The following is a 27,861-nucleotide window of genomic DNA, read 5'->3' as shown; positions in this document are numbered from 1 at the left end:
GATCTATCTTTGTAATTTAATAATTTCTGCTCTTGTCTTTATTATTGCCTTCTGCTTTTCTGAGTTTATTCTATTTTATTTTCCTTAAGTATAGTGTTTAGATATTACTTTTCAGACTTTCTTATTTTTTTAACACTCATTTTAAAGCTAAATACTCAAATCCCAACTTTAGCACTTTGGATACGTGTTGTTTTGATATGTTTTCATTCTTATTTAGCTTTAAATATATTCCAGTCTTTATTATGAATCCCTTTAACATATGATTTTGTTTTTTCTTTGTTTTTGAGACAAGGTCTTGTTCTGTCGCCCAGGCTGGAGAGCAGTGGCACAATTATAGCTCACTGCAGCCTCGACCTTCCAGGCTCAAGTGATCCTTCCCCCTAAGCTTCCACAGTAGCTGGACTATAGACATACGCCACCCTGCCCGGCTAATTTTCTTAAATTCTGTGTAGAGACAGAGTCTCCCTAAGTTGCCTAGGCTGGGCTGGAACTCCTGGCATCAAATGGTCCTCCAACCTTGGCCTCCCAAAGTGCTGGGATTATAGGTGTGAGCCACCATGCCCAGCCAAGCTATAAAAATTTTAGAAGTGTTTTTATTTTACAAGTTATTGGTTTTCCTAGTTATCTTTTGACTATTGATTTCTATCTAATTTGCACTGTGGTCAGAAAGATGTATTCTATATAATAATAATTATTTGAAATTCATGAAATTGGCTTTATGACCTAGTGGGTGATCAGTATTTTAAATAATTCCATGTGTTCTTTTTAAAATTAATTTTAATTTTAATTCTGGGGTACATGTGCAGGTTTGTTACACATGTAAACTTGTGCCATGGTGGTTTGCTGTATCTATCAACCCATCATCTAGGCATTAAGCCCAGCATGCATTAGCTATTTTTCCTAATACTCTCCCTCCCCTACCTCCTTTGCCTGACGGGCCCCAGTGTGTGTTGTTCCCCTCCCTGGGTCCATGTGTTCTCATTGTTCAGCTCCTACTTATAAGTGAGAACATGCGGTGTTTGGTTTTCTGTTTCTGCATTGGTTTGTTTAGGATAATGGCTTCTAGCTCCATCCATGTTCCTGCAAAGGACATGATCTCATTCATTTTTATGGCTGCATAGTATTCCATGGTGTATATGTACCACATGTGTTCTTAAAAGGAATGTGCATCTTCTACTTGTTACATGGAGTGTCCTTTTTAGGTAAATTAGATTAGGATTGTCAAATGTGTCATCAAATCCTCTATATCTGTACAGAATATTTTTGTCTATCTGGTTTGCCAATAACTGAGAGGCATCTTAAAATCACTCAAGAATTTGGAATAATTTTGTCAATTTCTCCTTGAGTTTCTATCATTTTTCAGGCTATGTATCAGGTATATGCAAGTTTAGAATTTATATCTTCAGATGAAGTGAACATGACCATGTAAATAACACTTTTAAATTCTAGTAATGCTTTCTTGGTCTTAAAGTCAATTTTTCACACATTAATACAGCTATATAATTTTTTTTGCTTAATATTTGCCTGTGGTTGCCCCTTGGTTTCTATGTCTGAAAAGTTATTTATTCTGCCTATGTTTTTCTTTCTTCCCCCTGCAGAAAGTTAAAAAAAAACTTTTGTTTTTTTAATTTTCTACATCCTTATGTTTTAGATATTTATAAATAGTATATAGGTCATTTAAAAAATCTAGTCTGAAAATCTTTCTTTTATCTAGAGTGCTTAAATCAGTTTACATTTATTTTGATTACTGATAAATTGGGATTCCTTCCTAACATTTTATTTTGTATTTGTCCCAAATTTTCTATGCTTTTTCTTCTATTTTGCCACTTTCCATCCCTTCTTTCTTTTGAATTGTTTGATTTTTTTCTCCTTCTCATCTTTCAGTTTGGTTCCCTTTCTGGTTTGGAAAGTTGAGTCTATTTTTATTCCTTTAGCAGTCATCTTAGAAATTTTATGAGATATGTTTTAACAAAATAGAAAGTGAAATAGTATATTTAATCTCCTCCCAAGCAATACATAATCTCTGAATGCCCATTTCCCACATAAAGTCAGTATTTCAGCTAATGTTTTATTAACAACTTTTTAAAAACATTATTTTAAAAAATGTATCCAGTGTTTACTTAGATTTAACCACATGTTTACCACTTTCTTTGCTCTTTATTTCTTCTTACATTTCCGTCTTTCCATTGAGGTCATATTTTCCTCTTTGAAGTACATCTTTTTAAAATGTTTTGAATATAGGTCTTTCTTAATTGAACTGTAAATACAATTTTTGTCTGAAAAATATATTATTGAAAGATAGTTTTGCTTCATTTACAATTCTAGGTTAAGAATCACTTTTCTTTCAGCAAACTGAAGATAGCATTCTACTGTTATTTCACTTATACTGTAATTTGTAAGAAGTAACAGTCTAATTTTCATTTCTTTGTAGGTAATCAGTCTTTCATACTGCATTTTATGTTTTCTTTTATCTTTGAAATTCTGCAGTTTCAGCAACCTACGTCTAGGTATAGATTTCTAAATTTGAGTAATGGTGTCTTTAATCAATTCTGGAAAATTCTCCACAAGTATGTTCTTACATATTGTCTCTCTCTCATTCTCTTTCTCTCTCTCTCTTTTTGAGACAGGGTCTGGTGCTGTCTCTCCCGGGCTGGAGTACAGTGGCATAATCATGGCTCACTGCAGCCTCAAACTCCCAGGTTCAAGCAATTCTCCTACCTCAGCCTCCCAGCTAGCTGGGATTACAGACAGGCACCACCACGCCTGGCTAATTTTGTATTTTTTGTAAAGATGGAGTTTCACAATGTTTCCCAAGCTGGTCTCAAACTCCCGGGCTCAAGCAATTCTCCTATCTCGGCCTCCCAAAGTGGTGAGATTACAGGCGTGAGCCACTGTGCCTGGGGCCCCATTCTCTCTTTATGTACTTCTAAATTGTCACTTAGATGCATGTTGGACTTATTCATCTTTCATGTCACTTTTAATCTCACAGATTCTACTGCTTTGGCTTCCTAACTATACCCTAACATTTCTTTGGTTCTATATTTTAGGGAACTAATTCTCTCTTTATGCCTAATATGTTGTTAAACCCATCAATCAAATTTCTACTTAAAAAAAATTCTCGAAGTTCTATTTGACTTTCCTCAAGCTTGCCTGTTTACTTCTGATAGTCTCTTTTTCCTTTGTTATGTTTTATGGTCCATTTTTAACATTTTAAATGTATACAATTATATAGTTATATATTTCTTAATTTGATAATTCTTACATGTACAGTCTTGAAAATCTGACCATAAAGTTGGTTGTTTCTGCTAATACTTACTCATCACGGCTCATTTTCTCATGTGTTTGGTGAATTTTGATTGTTAGCTTGTGTTCTTTGAGTGTTCATTTCTGAGAAGTTTTTGAGGTCTGGTTTAAAATTTTCTTCCTCTAGAGAGGGTTTATATTTGTTTCTGCCAAATGCCTGGTGATCTTACTGTACCTGGGCCACTTTAAACTATATTAAACTAAAATTTCATATTATTATATTATTTGCCCATACAGGTAGTATGAATTCAGGCCCTAAAATCCAAGTAAGAAGACTGTTTCTTTCTTTCCTCCTTTCTTTCCTTTCTTCTCTCCCTCCCTTCCTTTTCTCTGCCTGTCTTTCTTTCTTTCTTTCCTTTCCTCTCCACTTTTTTGTTTCCATTCTTTTCCACCTGAGTTAAGGCTGGTATAGCATATTCCTCTGCAGGGAATCCTGTTTGTCCAGTGATCCTAAGGGTATCTTTTGGGGTATTAATATGTTTCAAAAGGGTCTTTCATCCAACCTAATACCCTGGCCACTCCCCATTTTATTGTCTATTGTTCATAAATGGGGCCTATTATTTCCCAAGCTAAGGCTCTAGGGATGTGCATAGTAAATCCTTTACCTGCTTGTATCTCTGAATTCATGTTTTATTGCCATTCCTAGACTCTAAGGAATTGCCTTATTTTGCTGCCAGCTCAGCCATGCATTAACTAGAATTTTTTTTAGAACAATTCTTTCTCTTAACAGTTTTAGGAGTGCTAAACTGGGAAAAATTCCTCTGAATGTCCAGTTCTCCACAATGCTGGAAAGGGAATCTTCTGTTCAACTTTAAAAAGATCTTTACCTGAACTTGATACAAAGCATGTGTTGCAGAAACATACCACAAATATTTGCATCTGTAATGTAGAAATTATCCACTGGAGTGGTACCAAAACCAGGGGCATCTGCCAACTTAACCAGGAAAATATCTGCTCTTTTTGACACCTTAAAATTTGAGATATTGAATTAGTACATGCTAAAGGCTAGGATATATTTTCCAGATCTGAGCTTGCCTTTTTTTTTTAGAATAAAATTTCTTTGCTTTAGTGCAAAGTGAGGTAATATTCGATTTTGTAATATCCTTAAGTGGCTGTGATTAACCCAGCCCTTTTTGAAGAAAATTCTAGGAATTTGTATTGCTTATGTCCTCTTCTGTCTCTCTTCCAGGAAAATTATGATCACACAGAGTCATTCTGAAATGCAATTACTGAAGGCAGCCAATAACATTATTATTTGGCATTTGGAGCTGAAATAGGCAGGCCAGATTTTACTTCAGGCGAGATTTTACTTCTCTCTTTGCTTGTTACTTTGTTATGAGTGAAGCTTCTAGCAGTTAAGCCAAAGGTGAAGACCAACAATTTCCTCCATGTATATTTATGATGCATCCAGGAATAGTGTTCAAAACAACAACCATAAATACTCAGACCTGCCAAGTATCATTTATAAGAGAGAAAGGAGAGACTGTACTCTTAGCAGTAAAGAAATTAGTATGAATTGTACTTCCTTCCAAGGTGGCTTTGGAGATATTCCTCAAGGAATTTGACATAATAGCTGGCTGGAAGAAATGACACCTGTATGCACTGCATTTTTTAAGACATAAATGAACATGTAATGCAGAACTGGTTGTGACTGTAATCCTAGACACTGCTTCTGAACAGCAACACCCTCCTTGCATGAGTGAGAAGATCTGTGGGAACTTGGACCACATATGTAGGGTGTTTTCTCCATGTTGTTTCTCAAATTGCATGGACAGGACATTAAAGCCAATCAAGGGAAAGTGTTTTGAAGCAAATGGCTGCATAATTAGTCCACCTAGCTTCTCAGGGTGCATTGTAGAGAAAGTTATTGCTGATCAAAAGAGTTGTTAATACATCTCCAACACTTTTTGGGAGTTTATTGCTTGCTAAGTTCTTTCACCAGATCTCTTTGAGAAAGGCTGTGAAAATGCCCCTTAACACAGAAGAGATGGAAAATTGTCAACTTGATGTCTTTGTGTGTACTACTCTGTGACTTAGTTTCCTTATCTATACGGGGGGTATTGTGTGCATGTGTGTGTATTGAAGGGGAGGGAATTGGACTAAGTGACCTCTAGTCCTACTTCTTAAACTTTAGTGAGCCTATGAACCACAGATTCATATGCAGATCCTGATTCAGCAGGTGTGGAATGGCCTGAAACTTGCTATTTCAAACAGGCTTTCAAGTGATGCTCACGTGAGTTGTCCATGAGCCACATTTAGGGTAGTGAGGCTCTACCTGCATCTCTGACACTTTACGACTGTATGATGGCTTTGTTAATAGCAGTGATGCTACATATCAATGATTGCTAAATATAGCCCTTCCTATTTTAAAATCCTACTAAGACCACCTTTTGAGAGAAGAAACCCTCAGTGTAAATTGTGTTCTAACTCCTCAAGGAATTGGTGAGCAACAGCATAGACAGAGCCAGGCCAGGATGGCTGAGGCAGAGAGTTAAGCAGTGAGCACATGCTGGGCATAATTTTGAGAAGCAGCAGATAGAGTTTGCTGATGGATTACATCTGAGGTGTGAGAGGAAGAGGGAGTCAGGGCTGATGTCAAAGACTTTGGCCTAATCAACTGGTTGAATGAAGTTCCTATTTACTGAGCAGAGACAATTGTGGGAAGAGCCAGTCTGAATGTGTGGCTGGGTGAGGGGATCAAGAGTAAAGTTTGGGTAGGTTAACTTTAAGATGACTATTCTGCATTCAGATGGCAATGTCCAATAGGTGATAGGCATCTGGAGGCAGCAAGGAAGCCTAATACTGAAGATGAAGTTTGAATCATCAATGTATAGATAGTATTTACATTCATTATCTCATCCAAAGATCATAAGAACCCTATGGATTTGGTGTTATTATCTTCATTTTAGAGATGAGGTGATTGAAGCAGAGAGAGGCTAGGTCACTGCTTTGGGATCACATGAGCATTAAGTGAAGTCTAGCACTCTGCTTCCAGAGCAAAAATGGGCCAAGGACCAAATGTTTCCAGCGCAGTTAGTGAGGAGAAGGCCAGCAGTGATGTTGATGAGAAGAGTGTCAGGGGAAAGGGGAAAGCAGAGGTCAGACTCAGGACTGAGCAGCTGATCACACTTAAAGCATTATCATGCAAGTCTCTGGTGAGTCAGATATTGAGAAACTTTAGGGTTGCTGTTTAAATTCAGTTGCTGGTCTTGCAGTGCCAGACAGTTGGGCTGGGATGGCCCTGCTGTGCTGCTGACCTGCTATGAAGTTCCCCTCGAAGCCAATACCCTCTAATTTGTCTCTCTAATGGCACTGCTAAGTGCTCAGTGGTTGTTTGCATTATCTAAAAGTACAGTTTCCCTCATGTGATGCCAAAGAATCCTTACCCCAGTGGTGAGCTTTAGCAGATGTGTGTGGGCCTGGCAAGGGGGGGCATGGTGAACACTGGCACTTATTTAGGAAGGAAAATCCTGGGGCAGCTGAGCACATGGTGCCTTGTGGGAATCACACAGGCATAGTCCTAACTAAAGAAGAGCCATAAATGAATTCCCAGAGTGAAAGGAAGTAAAAGTGATACCTCATCAGACAGCTGTTGACAAAACTGCTATGTGGTATCGAATGAGGAATTTCTGCATCCAGGCTGGAAAAGGCAGGGCTTGGAGTGGAGTTTGGAGGGATAACTTCTGCCATGAGAATGCATTCAGCTCAGGTTAACAATGCAACTCAGGTCCTGCGGGACTTTGACTAATACACTTTTGCTAATGATAGTAAATGCTTCATAAATATTTTTTGATAAACTAGTGAAGGTTGAGTAGTTATTGATGTCCAAAAGGCCTAGCAAGAATGCATCCATAAGGATCTGGTCACATGTCTTTAAGCTCTGGATTACGAGGTGGCTCTTTATTAATGTCAGCAAGTGGAAGTATGAAGTTAGCATTTAATAAATATTTTAGAAATTATTATAACAAAGGCTTAAATTATTAGATTAAATAATTTTAATATAGAATGTTTGGCTGGATTGTACATATCAGTTTTTTGAGCTTCTTAGTTGTCTCTGCTGGGGAAGGAGCCAAATGTGAGGCCCACACTTCTCTCCTGGGCCCCACCACCACTTGGTTTCAGGTACCTAAGGTGTAGCACAAATTAGCTTCTCTGTGGTATGGTTTGCTAATCTAATCTAATCTAGCTCAGTGGAGAAAATGACGTATTCACAAAAAGTTCTGGAAGCAACTCTTAAACCCCAATACAGCTCAGTTTATATATATATATGTATATATACTCTCATAAGAGTAAATATACTCTCATAAAGTATGAGAACTCAGGATATAGAACTCAGGAACATATTAGAGCAAATCACTGAAATCCACCAGAAACAATGCTCACATTCTCTCCAGAACATTGAACACTCGCCCTGATTAAATTCCAGAGCTAGCAGAGAAAGCAAGGGGACTGGAAATCAACTTGACCTGCCCACTGACCCTGACTCATGTGATCACATTTGTGCTGTGCCAACTACCTCACTCACCGCTGTTGCTGCGTTTCCTTAGGTCATACCCGCCTCCTGGCCCATTGGCTTCCTCAGGAACCTCCACAAGATCTGAAGTCTTGGAGGAAAGAAGAAAGAGCATGGGATGAACAATGTTATATCTGCGGTCAATTGAGCAGATATTTTGGCGTAAGAGAGCTTAGGTAGAATTTGCATGGCACATAAGGACCCAGTGATTGCTGTCTTGGCTGTTTGGCTAACTTCAGAGAAGCTATGTCCACTCGTGGGCACTGTACCTCCCTTCAGGTGTCTATAGCAGGCTCAGGCTTGGTGATGGTAGGTATCCAGTGAGTATTGAATATTCATGAATGTCTAGAAGCAAAGGCCACAGCCAGGCTTCTTCCCAGGAATAGGCAACAAAGAGAAATCAGAATGCCTGTCCATATCCTGTCACTTAAAATTTTCAATAAAACGCTAGCTCTTTCTACAGGTGTTTTAAATATTAGTTTTAGAGAATGGGATGCACTATGGAGGGATGCACTACTTAGGTATAAGTTAAATACTGTTTCCACTGCTGCAAAATTAATTGTTTTTATAATATGTATCCTGACTCTCTTTTTAAAGTGAGTCACAATCATTCTTCCACTTAGGTTACAGAAATAACAAGAACAAAAACAACAATAATAACAATAACGCACTCTAAATAGCTAATGCTTCCTGATCACTTACCATGTAATGTTTTTAAGGACTTTATAGATACCATCTCATTTATTCCCCAAATTAATCCTATGATAGACCAATTTTTCAGAGAGGAATCTGAAGCCCGGAGAGAATCAGTAGCTCTGTTTGAGGCCCCACAGTTAATACATGGTGGAGCTGGGGCTGTGAATCACAGGCGTTGCCTCCAGAGCTCGTGCTCTTAAGCATTGTGCTTTATTCATTGGTGTGCTAAAGCATCTTTGTGGGCTGGTGAGAGTCTCATGGTTATCACACTGGTGGCATGAAATGGATCACCACAGGAGTTTTACTCCGTGGAACTGGCAAACGCTTCAAATCAGGGTCCAGTTCTGACTTGGTTGTTAAACATTTACTAGCATACCACACTGAATGCCTCTTTCAAAGGGCCACGTGACCCAGCTTCAGTCTAACTGGCTCTATCCTCTTCACAAGAGGAATTTAGGGGGCCTCTGAGGACAGTCACATATATATATATATGTTTTTTTTTTTTTTCTTGAGATGGAGTCTTGCTCTGTCACCCAGGCTGGAGTGCAGTGGTGCAATCTCAGCTCCATTTCCTGGGTTCAAGCGATTCTTGTGCCTCAGCCTCTCAAGTAGCCAGGATTACAGGCATGCACCACCATGCCTGGCTAATTTTTGTATTTTTGGTAGAGACAGGATTTCACTGTGTTGGCCAGGCTCATCTCGAACTCCTGACCTCAGGTGATCTGCCTGCCTCAGCCTCCCAAAGTGCTGGGATTATAGGTGTGAGCCACCAGACCTGGCCTGACAGTCATATTTTTAAAAATTATTTATTTATATCTTATCGGAGAGGGACAAGTTATCTTCTTAGCTCTCCTAGCCAGCTCTAGAGCCCTTTAGCACCACCCTCCAGAGACTGATTTTTGTTACAATTTAGCTTTAAGATTTTTTTTCAAACACTGTTACTATCATGACACAGCAGAAAGAAGAAAAAAAAGTCACAGGGTCTCTAAGTCACTCATGTCCTGCTCCCTTTGAAGCTCACAATTTCTGTACAGAAGTTGGTTTGTACAGAATTTCATTTGTTAATTTAATCTTATGAAACTGAAGATTATTCATAAACTAGCCAACTAACTCCTAGAATGTTGTTTGAATTTGGTTTCTTTTAGCTTTCCCAAAGCCATCAAGCCTTTTATATTTTAGAACATTTGAAAGTACATTGAGGAAAACATAACAATTTGGAAACAGCCAAGCAGTGACTTCTCAACAATGTAAAACAAATGCCTCTGCAGCCTTGGAAGAAAATAAAGCTGTGGAACAAAGCTTTGCTATGCAGGCATATGTTAACTTTAGGACATAAGAATACTAAAAATAAAATAAAATAAAAAATGCAGGATGCTGAAGTTCATTATTACTGACCTGCTGGCAGGAAGCAAAATCACTTTAAAATACCAATCGATGTTCCTATTTTCTTCCTTTGAGGATGGTTGGACTTTGGGGAAAGAGTGAAGTGACAGATCTTTAAGTACAATTTGGTTTGTCTTTGTCTCCCTGCAGCTCTCAGAACAATGCCTTCACAGAGCTAAACTCCAACAAATATCTACTGGTGGAACCAGTGCCAGTATAAGTGGACGGTGATAAATGGACATCCCTTTGACATTCAGAAAACTATGCGTTTTGCTCCTAAAACCAGTCTGTAGGGTCCAGATGTTGCTAAAGACAAAGCTATATTAGAGATGAAAGCAAACTGGGACATCCCCAATTGTCCCTCTGGTGGTCTTGCTGCTTCTTAGCATCAGCCCCAAATGAGGAGGCTGACATGTTCATTGCCTACTATGGAATGTTTCCAAGGAGGTCTGTTTGTCATAGTTCAGCAAAGCTCAGAACCACAGGAGCAGCCATCTACTGCTCGTGCAGATAGATCAGAGCCATCTCTGTGGAGCCGTCTCTCCGCAATTGCCTCTATGTGCTGGCTTTTCAGTTGCCCTTCCACCAATGCCAGCCTCCCACAAGCATGGAAGAGGCTTGCACTGAAGTGAGATGACCTACTGGCTCTCATGAAAGATTTGAGAAAGGCTTGTTCAGAATGCTGGTCAAAGTGGACAGAGATCTCTCTACTCTGACCAGTTTTGTTTGTGCTTTTCCTTTGTTGCTGAGTGGCATCTACAAACAGTCTTGACTTGTAAGGGGAGATGGTTGCAAGCTGAGAGTGAGCTCTGTGTGGCTTTGGGGAAGCAACACATTGACAGCAATGGCCCTCCTCAGTCCCCTGAGAAAGGAGATGCAACGTGGTACGTGGGGTTAGGGAGATGATTAGCATTCTTGGATCTCTGTTTCAAACTTCAGATCCAGGCTTGTGGCCACTGTAAATGTGTCACTCAAATGCTGTTCACACAGAGAGGGAGTAAGAGCAAAGGTGAAGAGGAGAGAGACAGAGGGCTGATTTCTTTGGAAGCAAACTTTAGTTTTTAATTTAATTCAGTAATTCTCCAACTTTAATGTGCGTCAGAATCACCTGGAGGGGTTTTTAAAATGGGAATTGTTTGGCTCCCCAAATCAGATTTTCAGATTTTGCAGTTCTGAGAGACAGAAACCCAAATTTGCATTTCTAACAAGTTTCCAGGTGATGCTGATGCTGCAGATCCGGAGACCACACACTGAGAACCACTGATTTAGCTCATTGCCAGCCCTCTATTACAGAAGTTTAGGCAGTTTTGACTGCGGAGGGTGCTCATTCATTCATTGATTCGTGCACTCACCACATATGTATTGACACTCTACAAAGGGCTGGCAGAACCTGGGCCTTTTTATTGTTACAAAATTCTCCAGGGGATTTTGATATGCCCCAGCATTTGAGAATCACTGGTATAAAGTAATGAAAATACAAAGCTGTGAATAAAAGAATCCTTGCATTTAAGGAGGTTAGTCTAATTGAGGAGAGGACTGGGAAAGTGAGAGAAAAATGAAACAAAAAAGTGAAAATTACTAAGCAATATATAACTAATGGATTAATGAACTGGATGCTCCGGGGCACCAGGGAAGAGGTGGGTGCCCAACCAGACTCAGAAGCTTGGACAGATGTTGTCTGACAGAGGTGGAGATAGTTTGAATGTCTGGACAGAGCATGGCTATGCAGAAAACGGCAAACTGTGCCCAGAGCTTAAGGTGTGAGAAATGAAGTGTTGTGTGGATCCCGGAGGATTCTGAGGTCAGTCTTCAAAAGTCCCTTTTTAATTCTTCCTCATTCTTCACACATTTCTTGAGTGTTCACTATGTGCCAGGCACTCTATGAGTCCCTGATGTAATGAGATGAATAAGGAACGGGACCTAGATACTCACCAGATACTCAGTATTTATTCAGGGAATAGACACAAAAGCAGATGATTACAATGCAATCATATATATTCTATAAGAAAGGAATTCTTGAAGGCTTGTGGGAGGAGCAACTCACCATGCATGGGGGAGTCTGGGGACTCTTCATTGTTTTTGTAAAAAATAGAGTGGGTCTTAAAAAATTTCAACTCGGTGGAGCAACATGTTCTAAGGAATGGATATGTTATAGGGCTTGGGGAGTTCAGGGGAAAGTGGGTTTTTAGAGTAATGGCAGGACTCATATGCCATGCCTAAGAGTTTGGGCATCGTTGTTCTGACATAAGCAACTTAATAGAGGATTTTAATTAGGGAAGTTGCACAAAGCCTTTCTTTAAGGATTGATAAATCGGGGGGTACTGTTAAGGGTAGGCTCAAAAGGGTAGCACAGTTATTTCTTTATAATAATCTAGGTGAGAGATAATGAGGTTCAAACCTCTAGTACTGGTGATAAATACTGAGGGTATCTTTGATATTATTTCTCAGTTTTGAATTATAGGACTTAATCACTCATGGAATATGAGTTTAGTCTGAATCTGCTGATTTTGCAATATCTGTAGGACTGGTTTGGTGCTTGGGCAAGAGGAAATACCTAAGGGAGTCATCAATGTAGAGACGGTGCTTGAACTAAAGGAATGTGACAGAGATCAACCAAAGAGAGTAGAATAAGAAGACCAAGCAAAAGCAGACCCCTGGGAACACTCCAACTTAAGGAGTTACAGGAGGACACATCAGAGAAGGAAATGGGCTGAGCAGAACAGCGAAGTTACCCTCGAGTAAGTCAGGGGTTTCTAACACTGCCCAAGCATGAGTGGCTCTGGGAAATGCCCTTCTCAGGTAACATATTTGCCTTGTTAATGGATTACATCCTTGTTTAACTTCATAATAATTCAAGTTCAAAGAAAACACTGTTAAGGCTAGATGCGTAATGAAAATGAAACAGCTGGGTGCAGTGGCATGCACCTGTAATCCCAGCTACTCAGTACACTCAGACAGGAGGATCATTTGACTCCAGGAGTTTGAGGCCAGCCTGGGCAATACAGCAAGACCCCATCTCTCAAAAAATATTTTTAAATGAATTAAAATATAGAACAGTAACAATTTCCATTCATTGAGTGTCAATTATGTCAGGCCCTGTGCTAAACACTTTATGTATATTATTGTTACCCAACCTAAGCAGCCTTTATTTACATATAAATCCTACGCATGTATGCTTTGTATATTTTCATCACATTTAGCACCATTTTTATCCTTCTTTCAGTAAAAGAATTAGCATTATCTTTTGGATGCCAAATGACAATGATCTCCTCCCTAAGGAGGTCATCAGGTATCTTAAAATGACACACATTATCCCCTCACTGCTTTGAGGCAATGTCTACTGAAGCGAAACATTTTTCATCTTTACTATGAAATGCTTCAGTACTCATATGACACAGTCATTATAATATCCTTAACACATGTATGTTATGTTCTCAATCTTAATAAAATGGGATAAGACATATAAAAGTGTATTTTTAAAAAAATGGTAAACAATGCCACCATTGTCAGATTTCTTTGCTATTGGTTTGGTCTTCAGAAATAAGTTGTGAATTCTAAGGGTACAAAGCTATGACTTCCTCTTCTTTTGTGTCCCCTGCAGTGCTAGTAAACTGTAGGCCCTTCATTCATGTCTGCTAACTGAGTAGAAGAAAGAACTATCTGATGTCAATTTTATGTACAGTAAGGAAAAAGAGTAAAAATTATTTTTAGTTCTTTCCTCTTAGAAATCAGTGGATGCATGAAGAACAGGGCTTTCAGTGAGTTTAAAGATGGCTTTGAGGATAGCCACATGGCATCAGGCAGAGGACCTATAATCTTACCTACTTGCCTACCCGACCTATTCACCTACCTACAATCTTGTGGCTTAAACTGCACCCAATAGAGGACCTATAAACCTACCTACTTGCCTACCTGACCTACATTCCTATTCACCTACCTACAATCTTGTGGCTTAACCTGCACCCAATGAGGAAGCTGCTTCAACTTGGTCTCTGAGAACCCCTCCCAGGCATGTGCCCTGCCCCTCTTCCCACAATCCACCTAGTCACTTGATGTTGAGAGGACTCAGTGGGGCAGACCATTTGAAGGCTCATCTGTGTCTTGCCTGGAAGCTTCCAGTCCAGCAGGGGCTGCAACAATGGAAATGGAAACTAGGAGCTGGCTATCCTAAATGGCCATGTGAACTGGAAGGTCCTTGCCTCTTTGCTGGAGGAATGGTGGCTTTCAGCATGGGCTGCAGAGTTGTATGGCATCTTGGAGCATTTATAGAAATTCTGCTTGAAACAACCAGAGACAAGATGATGATAACAGGTCACAGAGATGCCTGGAACAGTCAGTTTAAGTCAGATAAAACTTAGGAGAGGTGCTTGGAAGAGTGAGTGTCCCACAGAGTCATAGTTCAAGTAACTTTGAGAGTGCAGTTTTTGTGTGCAATCAAGAGGTGTGCCCTCTCTTAGAGAGAAAAGACAAAAGATGTGAGAAATAGCTGTGTCTTTGAACTGGAATGTAGCTAAACGGAAAACTGGAAATAGCCAGGATTTCCAAGTTCCTGACCATTGTTTGAGCCAAACATTTCTGTATGTTGACTCATATGTTATCTAATGTTGGTGGGAGGGTAAAGGAGAGGGGGTCCATGGGAAGGGTCAAGGAGCATGAGGCCAAGGGGATGGTCTTTGGGCAGGAAAGTAAAATAATCCCTTGGTGTTGACAACAGGAAGTTAATCCTTAGTGGCTCAAAGCACTTTGGGTTTCTCTTTGGCAGGTGCCTGACTCCCTGCAGACCTGCCCTCATGAGGCAGTCAGGTGGAATACCCCATACTGCAGTGCCTGAGGCCCGCTCTGCCCAAGACCACCACAGACAAACCGAGGAAGGAAGAGGATAATTACAGAGGTTCTGTGAGGTGAGTCAGAGCCACTGCCGGAGCTGCCCTTCTTTGTCCTCTGGGCCAGGGAGGTGCCGAAGCGGAGGGTCTCGTAGACAGGGTCCACCTTATTGCCACAGGCTGCAACAGAAGAGAAAGTTCATCTGAGGAAGCTCATCTGAGAGGACCCAGCGAACTGTCTACCACATCTCCTGGGTGAACAGCGCCTGAGAAGCAGGCTCTGTGCAGAGGAACTTAGCCTCTGGGTAGACAGGGCTTTCATGGCCAAGTGTTCCTCACAGATGCACCCCCACCCAGCATGCTCCCATTTGCAGGTCCTGCCATGTACCAGCTAGTACTCTGCTCCCAAATTCTTCCTGATTGAATTTCCTCTTTCGTTATTCCTCTCTGATTTCCAGGTTCTTGCAGGGATCAGCTTTATCTCCTCTACTGGGAGGCTGTGCTCACCAAGGTACAAAGACTTGAGACACAAAGTTTGCAGTAGGAGGCAACTGTTTTAGAAATAACTTGTCACTACTGGGCCTCATTAATTTCTAATTGAAAGCTTTCTAACTTACAAATTTCTAGTTTAAAACTTGCCCCCCCTAAAAAAAGCAAAAATAGATGTCGAGATTTTCAGAGAGAGAAAAAAAATAATAGAAGTAAACTGAAAGATATTGTTAGAGAAGAATCCAAGCCAAAGCTATCAATAAATATAGGGCATCTTTTGATCTGCATTAGAGAATAATATATTCACTGAGCTCCTACTAAGCATGGGTGAATAACCTATATTTATTTTTTATATCAATTATGAAAAGCAGCAATTGCTGTTCTCATTTTGTGGGGGTTGACAGGTCAAGTAACTTGTTCAAAGACACACAGTTGTCAATAGGGAGCTGGGCTTAGAGCCTGGTCTGGGGGAAGCCATTCTCCGTGTTCTTTCCACTCCACCATGCTGCTGATGGTGGAATTACTAATCAGTAGCCTTTGGGATTTAGGTGTTTTCTGAGCTTCATCAGGGAGAGGATGAAAATTCCTGGAGAATTTGGTCCACTTTATGTTTCCCTTCCAGCAAAACACACAGTCATACCCCAAATAGCCACCAAACAAACACACAGAGATACCCCACGGGTTTTGCAGCCGTGGGAGGACAGTAGCCATTAATGTTAACTTTGCTGCTTCAAACTCAACTCAACCCATCAATGTCCCAACTCACCAATGGGCATAACTTCTTTAATGCAGCCAAACTGTTCATGAATGAGCAAGGGGGAGCTGTAGTAACGCCGAAACCCCTTTGGCTGGAGAGAGAATGAGGAAGGCAAGGGGTTAATGTCACTGGAGATGGAGAAAACCATACAAGAGCTCCCTAAATAAAACCAATTGGTTTCTCCAGGAGCACCCTCCTGTCTCCCATTAACATGCCGACTTATCCTATAATTCCACAATTTAACCCCAGCAGGGACGCAGAGGCAGGGAGGAATAGTGGCAACAAGCAAGTTACACTCTATCCAGAAAACAAGGTCCTGGCCCTGGCCTCCCCAGTCGTGTCTGTCCTCCTTCTGCAGTGCACTGCAGCCTCCTTTGCATCCCAGATCCTCATTGCCTCCTGGATTACAAGTGGACTGCCACATATTATTTCACCACAGTTTGTTATTGTGGTTTGTTAAAATAATATAAATAAAAGGCCTGGGCCTGGGTAAGTGGACCTCAGAGGGAGGCCTAAAAGCTCTTGTATATCTGAAGAGCTTTAGCCAGAATCATTTGCTCTGTAATCTGGATTCTATTCTCTGTTTTTCTGACCTCTCCTTCATGGTCTGTCTTGGCTTATGGGAATCACCACTGGAGAAGGAGAAGGGGAAGCAGGGGAGGCAGAGGTTTGAGAAAAGAGACATTGCAAATCAGAGTAAATAGATAAACTAAGAACCTGGACTTCACTGTACTCCATTACTGGATGGGAACTTGGTGGCCCAGTCCCTTCTAGAATTCCAGAATCCTGTCTGATGTTCCTGGAAAGTGGTGTCCCTTGTCGTTACACTGTCAGTGATGGGAGGGGGTGAAGGAGCATTCACTAACCCTGGAGGCAAGACATTATCTTTTATTGTTAAGACTTAGTATCCACTGATCTTAGGTCTTTCCCCAGGAGCCTCAAAGGACAATGGAGTTACTCTTCTAAATTTTAGGTCTAAAATTGTTGAAGACAGCTGTTGATGTCCTGTCTAATTATTCTCTAGGGTAGACATTCTTCGTCCTTTCTACAATTCTTTGGCCATCCTAGTTTCAAACACCCTCAAATGCGCTCTGGATTGCTTTTTGAAAAAAAATTTTTGAGACAGGTTCTCACTCTGTCACCCAAGCTAGAGTACAGTTGTGCAATAATGGCTTACTGAAACCTCTGCCTTCTGGGCTCAAGCAATCCTCTAATCTCAGCCTCCTGAGTAGCTGGAACTACAGGTACACACCACCACACTCAGCTAATTTTAAAATTTTTGTAGAGACAGGGTCATGCCATGTTGCCCAGGCTGGTCTCGAACTCCTGGGCTTAAGTGATCAACCCACCGTGGTGTCCAAAGTGTTGGGATTATAGGCGTGAGCCATTGTGCCTGGCTTGAATTGCCTCTTAATCAATATGTGGCACCAGGACTGAAGCCCATCCTCCTGAGATGGTATGATCAGCCATCTCAAGGGCCATTCAATCTCCCTTGGTTTGGCCAACATGATTCTGTTAAAGTGGTGCAGATATTTATTATTCTCTCCTCTTTTGTGGGGGCTTAGCTCTTGTCCTCCCTTGCTACCCACTGAGCTGACCACCAAGGAAGCACTAGGGTGACCAACCATTAGTTTGCCTGGGGCTTAAGGGGTTCCTGAGATGCATGACTTTCACTTTTAAAACCTGAACAGTCCCAGGATGTGGGACTTTCAGTATTAAAACTGAGAAAGTGCCAACCTGGGAGAAGTTGGTCACTCTGTTATTGACCCTGACTCCCTTTCAAGGTGGGGCATTGTTGATTGGGTTGACAAAGCCCTTGTCCTTGTTTTCTGATTACGCCAATTAGGAAGCCAAGCTGGCAGCCAGTTCTGGGGTGCTTTGCTCAGGGTTTCAGGGAAGGATTTTGGAGGGGGTGATCTCACTGCAGCAGGCAAGTGCCCTAGCAGAGAGGTGTGGGCCTCACTCCTGGCACAAGCCCTTACCAGCTTGCCCATGCACCGCTGGGGTGCCAGGCCATCTGTGCACTTGTGGTGGATGCTCATCTTACAGGCTTTGCAGCGCAGTCCATGCTTAGCATTTGTTCCTGTCAGGTACATGGCAAACTTTGGTTAGGAAACAACCTGCCATTTCCTGCTGATTAGTCTAAAATCATAGAAAACGAGGTTCCCCAGGTAATTCTTTCCTACAACTTTTTCATGAAGCTTTCAAAATAGAAAAAAAATATATATGGTAGATTCTTTTGCTTTCTCCTGCATTTTCTACCTAAGGTATACACTCTGGTTTATCTCCATCTTTCCTATTCACTACTCCAGGAACTCTAAGCCTCCTCCATGCCCTTTGTTCTCTCAATTCAAGCTAGTAAATTCCATTTTCTTTGCTTTTCATGTAGGTTACTCAGTTCTACTTTTCTGTGTCTTACTGAGCAGTGCAAGTCCCGAAATTTGATGTATTTTCTTCTGTATTTCTATCACAGGATCTGAACCGTTGGATAAATTCTCAGGAAAATGACTGATTAAGGGGGAAGGGCAGGTCTGTGTGAGAGTGGGGCTGACAGTCTTTAAGGGAGAGAGGACTCAATCAGATGCCAACCCCAGCCTGGGGAAAGAGGAAGAAGATGCGAATGATAATGAAATTGTGGCTGCGGTGAGTCACTTAGCTTCTTGGGACAGGGTGCTATCATGGAGTGAGAAGAAAGAAGGCTGAGAAGAAAAGGCAGAGAGCCATCCTGGTATCTTCATGCACAAAGGCCCAAGGCAGGAGCACTGGAGAGGAACTGGGAGGCCTAATAAGAGGGCAGGGTGTGGGGGCTTCAGGAAGATGGCAGGTGCTGCACACCGGTGTTCATTATTTCAGAAAGTGGCTGGATAAAGCTTAAGACAGGATGTTAAAATGGGTGTGTTCTGCCTTCATCTAGTCACAGACAAGAGAATGCCATCTGCTCTGATATCCCAAAGTAAGATGGTAGGTTCCCAGGCAGGTCTCAAAAAGGTGTCAAAATGTATTTTTGCCACTCTTAGATGACCAAGCATCTCATGTATTAGAAAAGAGGAAGAAAGGTGAGGTAGTGGAGAGAGTATTTCTTTGCAGAGTTGTTGAGGCACTATCAGTCTTATCCCTCCTCCTTTACCATGATGAGAAGGATGGGCTGTGCTCTGTTGTCTCCTCAGTCCTGAGAGGGTCTCAAGGAGACTATTTTAACAGCTTGACCTATGTGAGTCTGTGGGACATATGGCTGTGGCCATACCCATTCTTGGAAAAAACTAAAAATAAGAGACGTGGGTGGCCAGGGGTCCTGTCAGCCTGCTGAGGAGACAGCTGTGTGAACAAGGCCTGCACTCCAAAAGCTTGTTAGGAAAAGGGTTGGTGAGTCCAACAAGTATGTGATTCTCAAAAAAGTAAGTCTCTTTAGAGGGGAGATACAGGAATGAATATGTCCATGTAGTATGAGACATGAAGTCAAGATACCCCACTGTACAGCACAGCTGTCCACAGACCCAAAGTGAGGATGTCCTAAGATTACAAAATCCACCCTCTTCTCCACAATTGCCTCACCATCTAGCCAGTCTCACTGCTTCATCTCTTTTTGTCCTCCTCCAACTCAATGTGTGTGCCCTGGTGGGGTAATGTTTTAAAAATATAATCAAATCATCTCTATTTCTTGCTTAAACATCTTTCAGCAGGTTCTCTCTGCCTTTCTGATGTATTATAAGGTGCTCATCATACTGGCGAGGCTCTGCAGGCTTTGGGAGCCCACCTTTAACTTAATCTCAGGCCAGTCCCTCTTGTTCACCATGCTTTAGCCATGTGGTCTTCTTATAGTTCCTTGAATACTCAAGCTCTTTAATTCCTCAGCTCTCTACACATGCTGCTTCATATGCTTGGAATGCTGTTTCCATCACTCTTCAGTTGGCTAGCAACCCCTCAGTCTGTGGATCTCTTGGCATTTCAATGAAGCTTTTCTTGAAAACATTTCCCACCCCTGTCTAAATTATCCTTTTCCTCTTACTTTTTCTCCCAACACTCTGTGGTTATCTTTCACATCATTTATCACAATTATTATTTATTTGAAAGTTTGTTTTAGTCTGCCTTTCCCTCTGGACCATGAACTCAATGAGGCTAAGGACTGTGTCTGTTAATTTGCCTCGATATTCCCAGCTCTTGAGCATGATGCCTGATAAAAACATTTTTTCATGGCCACTCATGAACTGAAGCAGTGGTGGCTGGTTTGAGATAATTCGTGGAAGTTGATTAATCAACGATGCATAAATAGTATTCAAGAGCTGAAAGGGGGAACTTGAAGATCTATTTGTATTATTTCATTTCAAAGATGAGATGCCTAAGGGTCCAAGTGGTAGAAGATTTGCCCCAGGTTGGAGAAGGTCCTGCCTAGTTTCACTCTTTCATTGCTTGTCCTAAATATTTCCTCCTTTTATTTGGGTTGTTTAACCTACATGAAGATGACATTGGGGCTAACTGGATGATAAAATAAGGGTGGGTAAGAACCTGGCATGCAACCTGGAAAAGCAACAGGCAAACCCCTGAATGAGAAAAGAGTTTAAAACCCTTCAGGATTTATGTTACCTGAAAACTTTCTTCAGGATGGCATCATTTAACATGATGTGTGTCTGCTGTCATAATCACTTCACAGAAAGTTGAAGTGACACATAAACACACTATAAATTATTGGGCATGTATGCTTGTTTATAAATACTCATTGAAAAGTCCCTTTTCCTTTTTGAGAGTAACTACTTAGCTGAAAGACTGCTATGTTTTTAAAAGACTGGACTTTGAAAGCAATTACTTACTTTTTGTTTTCAAATTAGAGAATGCTATTTGTGCTCTATGTGGGAATTTAAGTAAAAGCTTCAAAGAGGAAGTTATTTCATTGTGTGCTGGACTCTGAAATAGCATCATTATATGTTAAAATATATATATTTTATTCAGACCCAAACACCATGATTTCAGTTTTCCTTGTCTGTTCTTATACATGTAGTACACTGTTTGTATGAACCAGACTACCAGCAATTATTTGGTTTCTGATGTTTCAATGTCCACTCTGGAATAACAAGAATGATTGAAGAGGAAAGCTTGCATTCTGCAGCTCAGAGAATAGTTCAAAGGAATAATTCACATCACAGCAGTGGCATTAGTTTATTGTAGCAAGATATGGAGAAGCCATGGTCTGACTTGTTTTATCACTAGTGATCCCCATCACAAAGTCGTTGCTGCAAGTGACCCTTATGCCTGAGTAGAGTAGGAAAAACATAGTTTTAAATTTGAATCAGTCTCAGTCTGGCTCTTTAAATTTAAGAAAACTACTAGTATTTCTGGAACCTCAGCTAAATCACTAAATACGACTATTACTACCTACTCTCAGAGTTGCTAATAGAATAGTATGATAATATATGCAAAAGGATTGCATGGGTTTAAATACCTGGAAACAAAGATGCCACTGAACTTTGGGTAAACAATGGTGGACTGTTCATATAAATTTCCCACTTAGTCCTACCAACACCCTACTAAAATTACAGTCCAGGAATTTAAAAACAAAGCATATACTCCGAAGAACAAAGTTATTGGGAGAAATAGCAAGAGTAGATGAGAGTTTAACATATATTTGGAAGATAAAAGGCAAGTGGAGATACGGTAAGCAACTTAGTAGATGATAGGAAGATTGAATTTCTCAGTAGCAACTTGGAAACTAGAAGAAGATGAAATTTCAGAAGCTGTTAAAATTTTCTGAGAAAAAAAAAGATTTGCAACCTAGAATTTTATACCCAGCCAAATTATTAACATGTATGAAGGTAGAATAAAGATATTTTCCAATATTGAGGGGTTCAGAATATTTACTTTACACATACGTTTTCTTAGAAAATTTCTAGAGAATATGACTCAGAAAAATGAGGGACTAAATCAAGACAGAGGAAAATATCAGATCCAGTACATAACAGAAGAACTGACAACTGACACTGAGGAAAGGTAAGCGGTATCCCACTATGATAACTCTGCAGTACCTGTACACTGGAGTGTCAAAAGAAGTAAGGCAGCAGACTTGGAAAAAAATAGCACTTAAAAGTTTATTGATAGCCAGACACAGTGGTTCATGTGTATAATCCCAGGACTTTGGGAGGCCAAGGTGGGTGGAGGCCAGGAGTTTGAGGCCAGGAGTTAGAGACCAGTCTGGGCAACATGGTGAAACTCCATCTCTACTACAAATTCAAAAACTAGCCGGGTGCGGTGGTTCATGCCTGTAATCCCAGCACTTTGGGAAGCTGAGGTGGGCAGATCACTTGAAGTCAGGAGTTTGAAACCAGCCTGGCCAAAAAACCCATCTCTACTAAATATTCAAAAATTAGCCGGGCATGGTTACGTGTGCCTGTAGTCCCAGTTACTCGGGAGACTGAGGCATGAGAATCACTTGAACCCAGGAGACAGAGGCTGCAGTGAGCTGAGATTGTGCCACTGCACTCCTGCCTAGGTGACAGAGTGAGATTCTGTCTCAATAAAATAAATAAATAAATAAATAAATAAATAAAAGTTTATTGATACCTTTGAGTATATGATATGGCATTTGACAAATCTGTGAAGGCATATGAAAGAAATAATTATAGATACATGAAATGTTTAGGAAGTAAAAAAGGCAATTTTTAATTTGAGGAAAAATAAAATCTGTGTAAGATTGTAAGAAATGTACAATACTTGAATCAGAAGTTAACAATAGTCACAATAGGGCATAAATTGGCCATGTATCACAAAATTGTGATAAAACTCTTGGGAAGATGGAAGTAAGGGAACAAAGATTGTGATATGACTCTTTGTGGAAGGTGATAACAAGGAAGAAAGAAACAAAGGGTGTTGCTGGAGATGTGAGAGCTCAACCCTCATCTTCTGTAGCAGGAGGCCAACAAAATCAATAAACAGCAGCAGAAGCACAGCATTTAGAAATGCTGAAATAAATGACAGAAGAAGCAATGAAAGAGGACAAAAGTGGTTGCCTTTCAGACGCGAATCTGGGATGAGACAGTTTCTGTTGTAGAACTTTCAGTACTATCTGCCTTTAAACTATTCTCATGAACTACCGTAACAAAAAGCAGATTAAAAAATGAAGTCTCTGGAAACAGGGTCAAGTCATCCCTTGGAATGATGTGGCTCTTTGGATACGGAGATGTTGCGAAAACATGTGGCTAGCTCATCATATAAGTCATCAGTTCTTCCCAGGGCATTTGAAGTTCTGGGCTAAATTAAGACAGTTTTATGAGTTACAGCTGAAAATTATTAAAAATTTTAGTCATGATGTTCAAACAGAGTTTGGAATGGATCAATGTAAGCCAATACAACACTGATTAGGAGGTAGGCAGTGGGCTCTTTTATGAGCGTGGTATCATTTACCACTATGCTTAAGCAAGCTGTCCGCAGAGAGCCAAATATTGGAGCACAAAGACATCTGTACATAAATGTTGGAAGAAAATATTGAAAAGCTTTTCTCAATGCTGGTGGCTGAACCTACTACACTAAATGGCATGCATCAACTTTTTTTTTTTAAATGAAATTAATTACATATATCTGTAAAATAATTGGCTGGACTCATTTTGATAAGATTTTGCCATTGAAGCATTGCTTAATCCTCAATCCAATTTCATATAATGTCAGAGTTAAAGATAAAACAGGATAAAATGGTGATTTACTATTGAGATTACTTAACTACAAAAATAATTTGGAGAATGAGTAAACATAAATTTGTATAAGAAAAGAAATGTAATCAGTACAGTACTTAAATCAACAATGAACAACAGTTAAAATTCTTGTTAATAATTAGTCTGCTTCCAGATTACACAAGTATAAAATTAGTCCCATAATTTATTTGATGAAATTAGTATAAATTAGAGAAAAAAGACTCTTTACTATGATTTAAGAAAAAAATTTTTAAAAATCTGTAACTACATATATAGAAATGTCCATAAATATTACTTAGATTATATAAAATATCTATAAGTGATTCTAAGGTAAATACAAGCAAGATAGTCCAAATAATTTCTAGGCCTCTGCTTTTCCAGGTTTAGCTATTGGACTCCTCTCAACATCCACCAGTACAGGGGCATGGCTCGGAGAGGAGGCTGTGAGGGATGCCTGCATCAAAAGTTGTGCAGAGCCCAGAGAAGGTCAAATGATCATGTCACAGAAGGGTCTTAAAGCTGGAGAGAGGAGAGCCAAAGCAATGGATAATTTTCAGTGCCAAGGCAGACAAGAGGAATTTAACGGCTAAGGATGATGCAAACAGTAATGATGATGACAGAGTCAGTACTTTTAAACTAAAGGCTATAACAAAACTGGTGCTAGACAATAAAAACAGGCCTAATAATGCAGCTAGCTCTATTCATCAGCAGTTTGTCCTTGAATATACACTAACACAAGGAAGAAACAGAATCACATGGAGATCACTGAAGCAGCTCTCCACCATGCAACCCCTCCCTACTTTCCTTGCTTCATTTTCAACATGACACCTTGGGTTCCTCCTTTGCTTTATCAGATCATTTATGGTTCCTGGTAAGGGTGGCTGGGTCACGCCTCTTGAGGGCTGCTCATGCTGCCTTCCCTGCCTTTCTTGTTTGACTGGTAAACAGTCTTACTTTCTATGAACCACCTCTAAGTACTTTCCAAAGCCTCCTGCACACACACCCTCCTTCCCTCCACAGGGAACCCACCACTCTTCTCTGTTCCCTCATCGTTCTCAGAGCACCTATTACAACAGGACATCTCCTCTTCTATTATGTGGGACTTGACATGAAATGGTGGTTTCTTTACCTCTGGGTCCCTGTGGTCAGTGAAGTGCTTGGTACAAAGTACATCACTGTCCATCAGGAAAGATTAGCCTACCCAGGCCTGGGCAGGACAAATGTCCAGGCCAAGAGAATACTGGGGCTTTGCCCCTTTAATTCTATGGAAAGAGTTGGACTTCTTTACGTGGGCCCTGACTCCTGGAGGCCTGCACGACCACCAGGTTCAAGTCTGCCTACAGGTCTTTATGTATGGGCTTCCAGCTGGCTAGCCTTGCTTTTTATTCCGATGTTCTAATGTGACTGCATCTAGAACTCTCCAACCTCCCAGGTACCCTGAAGTGCAGGCCAGATACTGTTCCATCAGACTCCTGCCTAACCTAGGACGCCGGCTGAAAGCTGATTCTGGGAGCCACTCTCTCTGTCTCTGCTACTGGCTCTTCATATCCTCCTACTTTCCTCAAAGTAGATGTTGAAATCTATCTGGACAAGAACTAAGTTAGCTGTGCCTCTTGACCTTTATAATTTTGCTTGTGGACTTCTCCCTATTAATAGCTTGCGTTGGCTTCTGCCTCCTCCTTATAGAATGAGTTTTCACCATGCCTCCCCGGGTGACCCACAACAGCCTCTGTGAATGCTTAGTTATCCTGACAGATGCTTCAGATTTCTGTTACTGCTTTTACCTCACATATATAACCCAGAAATGCCTGCCATCATATACCTAAACACATGTAATAATAGGAGTGTGGAAGCATAACAATTTAGCCATAGTTTCATGTAGTGATTCAATGCAAAGGCAACTGACTAAACACATAAATAATGGCCTGAATGATCACGTTTGGAATATTGAGTTCCACAATCAAAGGAATGCATAAATTATACATCCTTAGTGCCATTATTGAAATCTGTGGCTTCAAAATCTAAGAAATCACGATGATTTGAAGAAGTCAATGCTCCATAGCAGAATTAAAAAAAAAAATAACATGATGTATTTTCATTACTTTCACATGCTACTTCTCTTTGATGTGAAGTAATGATGTGGAGACAATTTCTAAGATTCGGAAATCACAAAAAGCTAGCTAAACCAAATGAAGCCACTGAGCATGATTTTTCCCCTTCTCATATAGACAAAGGGTAATTTGAAAGAAAAAAATGAATTGAGGAAAAAATCAAACTAAGTTTGAAAGAGTTTGTCAGTGGATATACAAACATGTGCGTGCGCGCGCGCACACACACACACACACACGAGAAAAGCCATTGTATGAGAAGTCAGACACTTGAATTTTCATCCTGATTCTACTTTTTTACTTCTGTATTCTTACATTTGAATAGGAAGGAAAAAAGGTAGGAAGGGATTAAAAATGATTGAACTCTTATGCACCATTAGGCAATTTCCTGGATGCTTCCTCGCTTTATCAATAAAAGAACATTACCTTTTATAGTTAAAATATTATTATAACAGGGAAGTAGGGATAATAGATAACTTCATTGGAAAGAATGAATAAATGTTGAGTTGGGATGGGTATATAATTCACTGGCTGTGGAGCTCATATTGAAACTTTTCTCTCCTCTTATGATCTCAGCAGTCTGTGTGGCATTTCCATTGCTTTATTTTTATAGGTTGTGTATGAAGGCCCAACAATATGCAGCTAGTGAGGACAGGAACAGAACTAGGGTCCGGGTCTACACAACTCTGAAGCCCAGCTCACTTCCCTTCTCCTCATTGCCTCTGCCAGCCATCTGCATGCTGAGAGATCTCTACTCTGTTCTGGTCTAGATTTCTTCCACTGAAAGTGAAAGGGCATCTGTGGGTCTCTCAACACTGTCTATGATAATGATAAAATTAAAATATGTATATGTAACCATGGTCAATGAGGATGAGGTTGAGAGAGAAGTAGCAAGAGTTTGCAGGTGCCAAAAGTTTACCTTAGAAGATTCTGGGGCTGCAACTATCCTGGCCCAATACCCTCTTTGGAAGGGACATTTGTCTCTTTGGAAGAGAAATGTGATTCTCATCATATTTGTGATGGGTTACATATGGGGTCTCATAGTTGACAAATGTGAACAGGAATTTTCAGGGTGGCCAGCTGCTGTAGAGATGTGGGTACCCATAATAGATGCCTATAAGGGTCTACAGCCCACTATATATACTACAGCCCAGTATAGGCCTTTGAAAATATGTAGCATGCACACACTATTGCTAAGCCCTCCAAGCTGGTGATTACATACACTATCACTAACACATTAGAAGTTAAAGGTGCAGATGCAGTAGCTAATGTAAGTGTATGCTGCTCTTTCTAGTTTTGTCACACACCTACCTATTCAGGGGCTTATTTTTGTTTTTTAAAATGATATTGATGAAAGTCCTTATTTAATAAAAACAATGTTCTCAGCTTTGTTGATTCTTTTAAAAGCTTCGAAGAGTGAAGCCAGGGTGACGAAGTTCAAATGTAGGAATACAGAAGTAAAAAAAGTAGGATAACAGTTTTACCAATTTTTAAAACCTCTATGTATAAATTATATTATATTTGGGTGTTCATATGTGAATATGTATGTGTATGTACATACATATATAGTTTATAAAGACACCATGGCAGAGTGGTAAAAGTCATGCTTAAGGCATCAACAAACTTCGGTAATAGTATTCAGCTCTGAGACTTTGAACCAGGCACTTGATCTCTGAGCCTCAGTCTGCGCATCTGAGAAAGGCTGTCATGAGCACAAAATGGGAAAATGAAGGGGCCGTCTCTTTGGAAAACATACATCTCCATGCAAAAGTAAGTGGTGGGATGGCTAGAGGGTGCATCATCTGCAATTCCCCATAGTGATTTTCCTGAGGTCATGATTTCCAGATTCTTTAGGCTGAACTGCACATAGCTAACTCAGGTATGTCACCTGTGATCAGGCATGACCTCAGATAAAGCACAGGCTATATGGTTTGCCTGTGCCCCCACCCAAATCTCAACTTGAATTGTATCTCCCAGAATTCCCATGTGTTGTGGGAAGGACCCAGGGGGAGGTAATTGAATCATGCAGCCAGTCTTTCCTGTGCTATTCTTGCGATAGTGAATAAGTCTCATGAGATCTGATGGGTTTATCAGGGGTTTCTGCTTTTGCTTCCTC

The 27,861-nt window shown here is 40.5% G+C and overlaps 1 protein-coding gene across 4 annotated transcripts in view; it reads right to left on the bottom strand.

The window, feature by feature from the left end:
• Window positions 1-27,861, bottom strand: part of STAC (SH3 and cysteine rich domain) — a 169,766-nt gene that overhangs the window by 48,043 nt on the left and 93,862 nt on the right. For 3 of the 4 annotated variants that reach the window (XM_516358.5, XM_016940654.4, XM_009445148.5), the window contains exons 3-6: window positions 17,947-18,047; window positions 15,974-16,055; window positions 14,783-14,898; window positions 7,829-7,907 (exon numbers count right to left, since the gene is read on the bottom strand). In XM_516358.5, the coding sequence (XP_516358.4) occupies window positions 7,829-7,907; window positions 14,783-14,898; window positions 15,974-16,055; window positions 17,947-18,047 (378 nt within the window). The remainder of the gene's footprint in view (window positions 1-7,828; window positions 7,908-14,782; window positions 14,899-15,973; window positions 16,056-17,946; window positions 18,048-27,861) is intronic. The other variant, XM_024355367.3, reaches the window with a different exon arrangement.

The sequence above is a fragment of the Pan troglodytes genome, chromosome 2, assembly GCF_028858775.2.
Source record: "Pan troglodytes isolate AG18354 chromosome 2, NHGRI_mPanTro3-v2.0_pri, whole genome shotgun sequence".
Taxonomy (NCBI): Eukaryota; Metazoa; Chordata; class Mammalia; order Primates; family Hominidae; genus Pan; species Pan troglodytes.
This window is presented reverse-complemented; position numbering and strand designations above follow the sequence as displayed.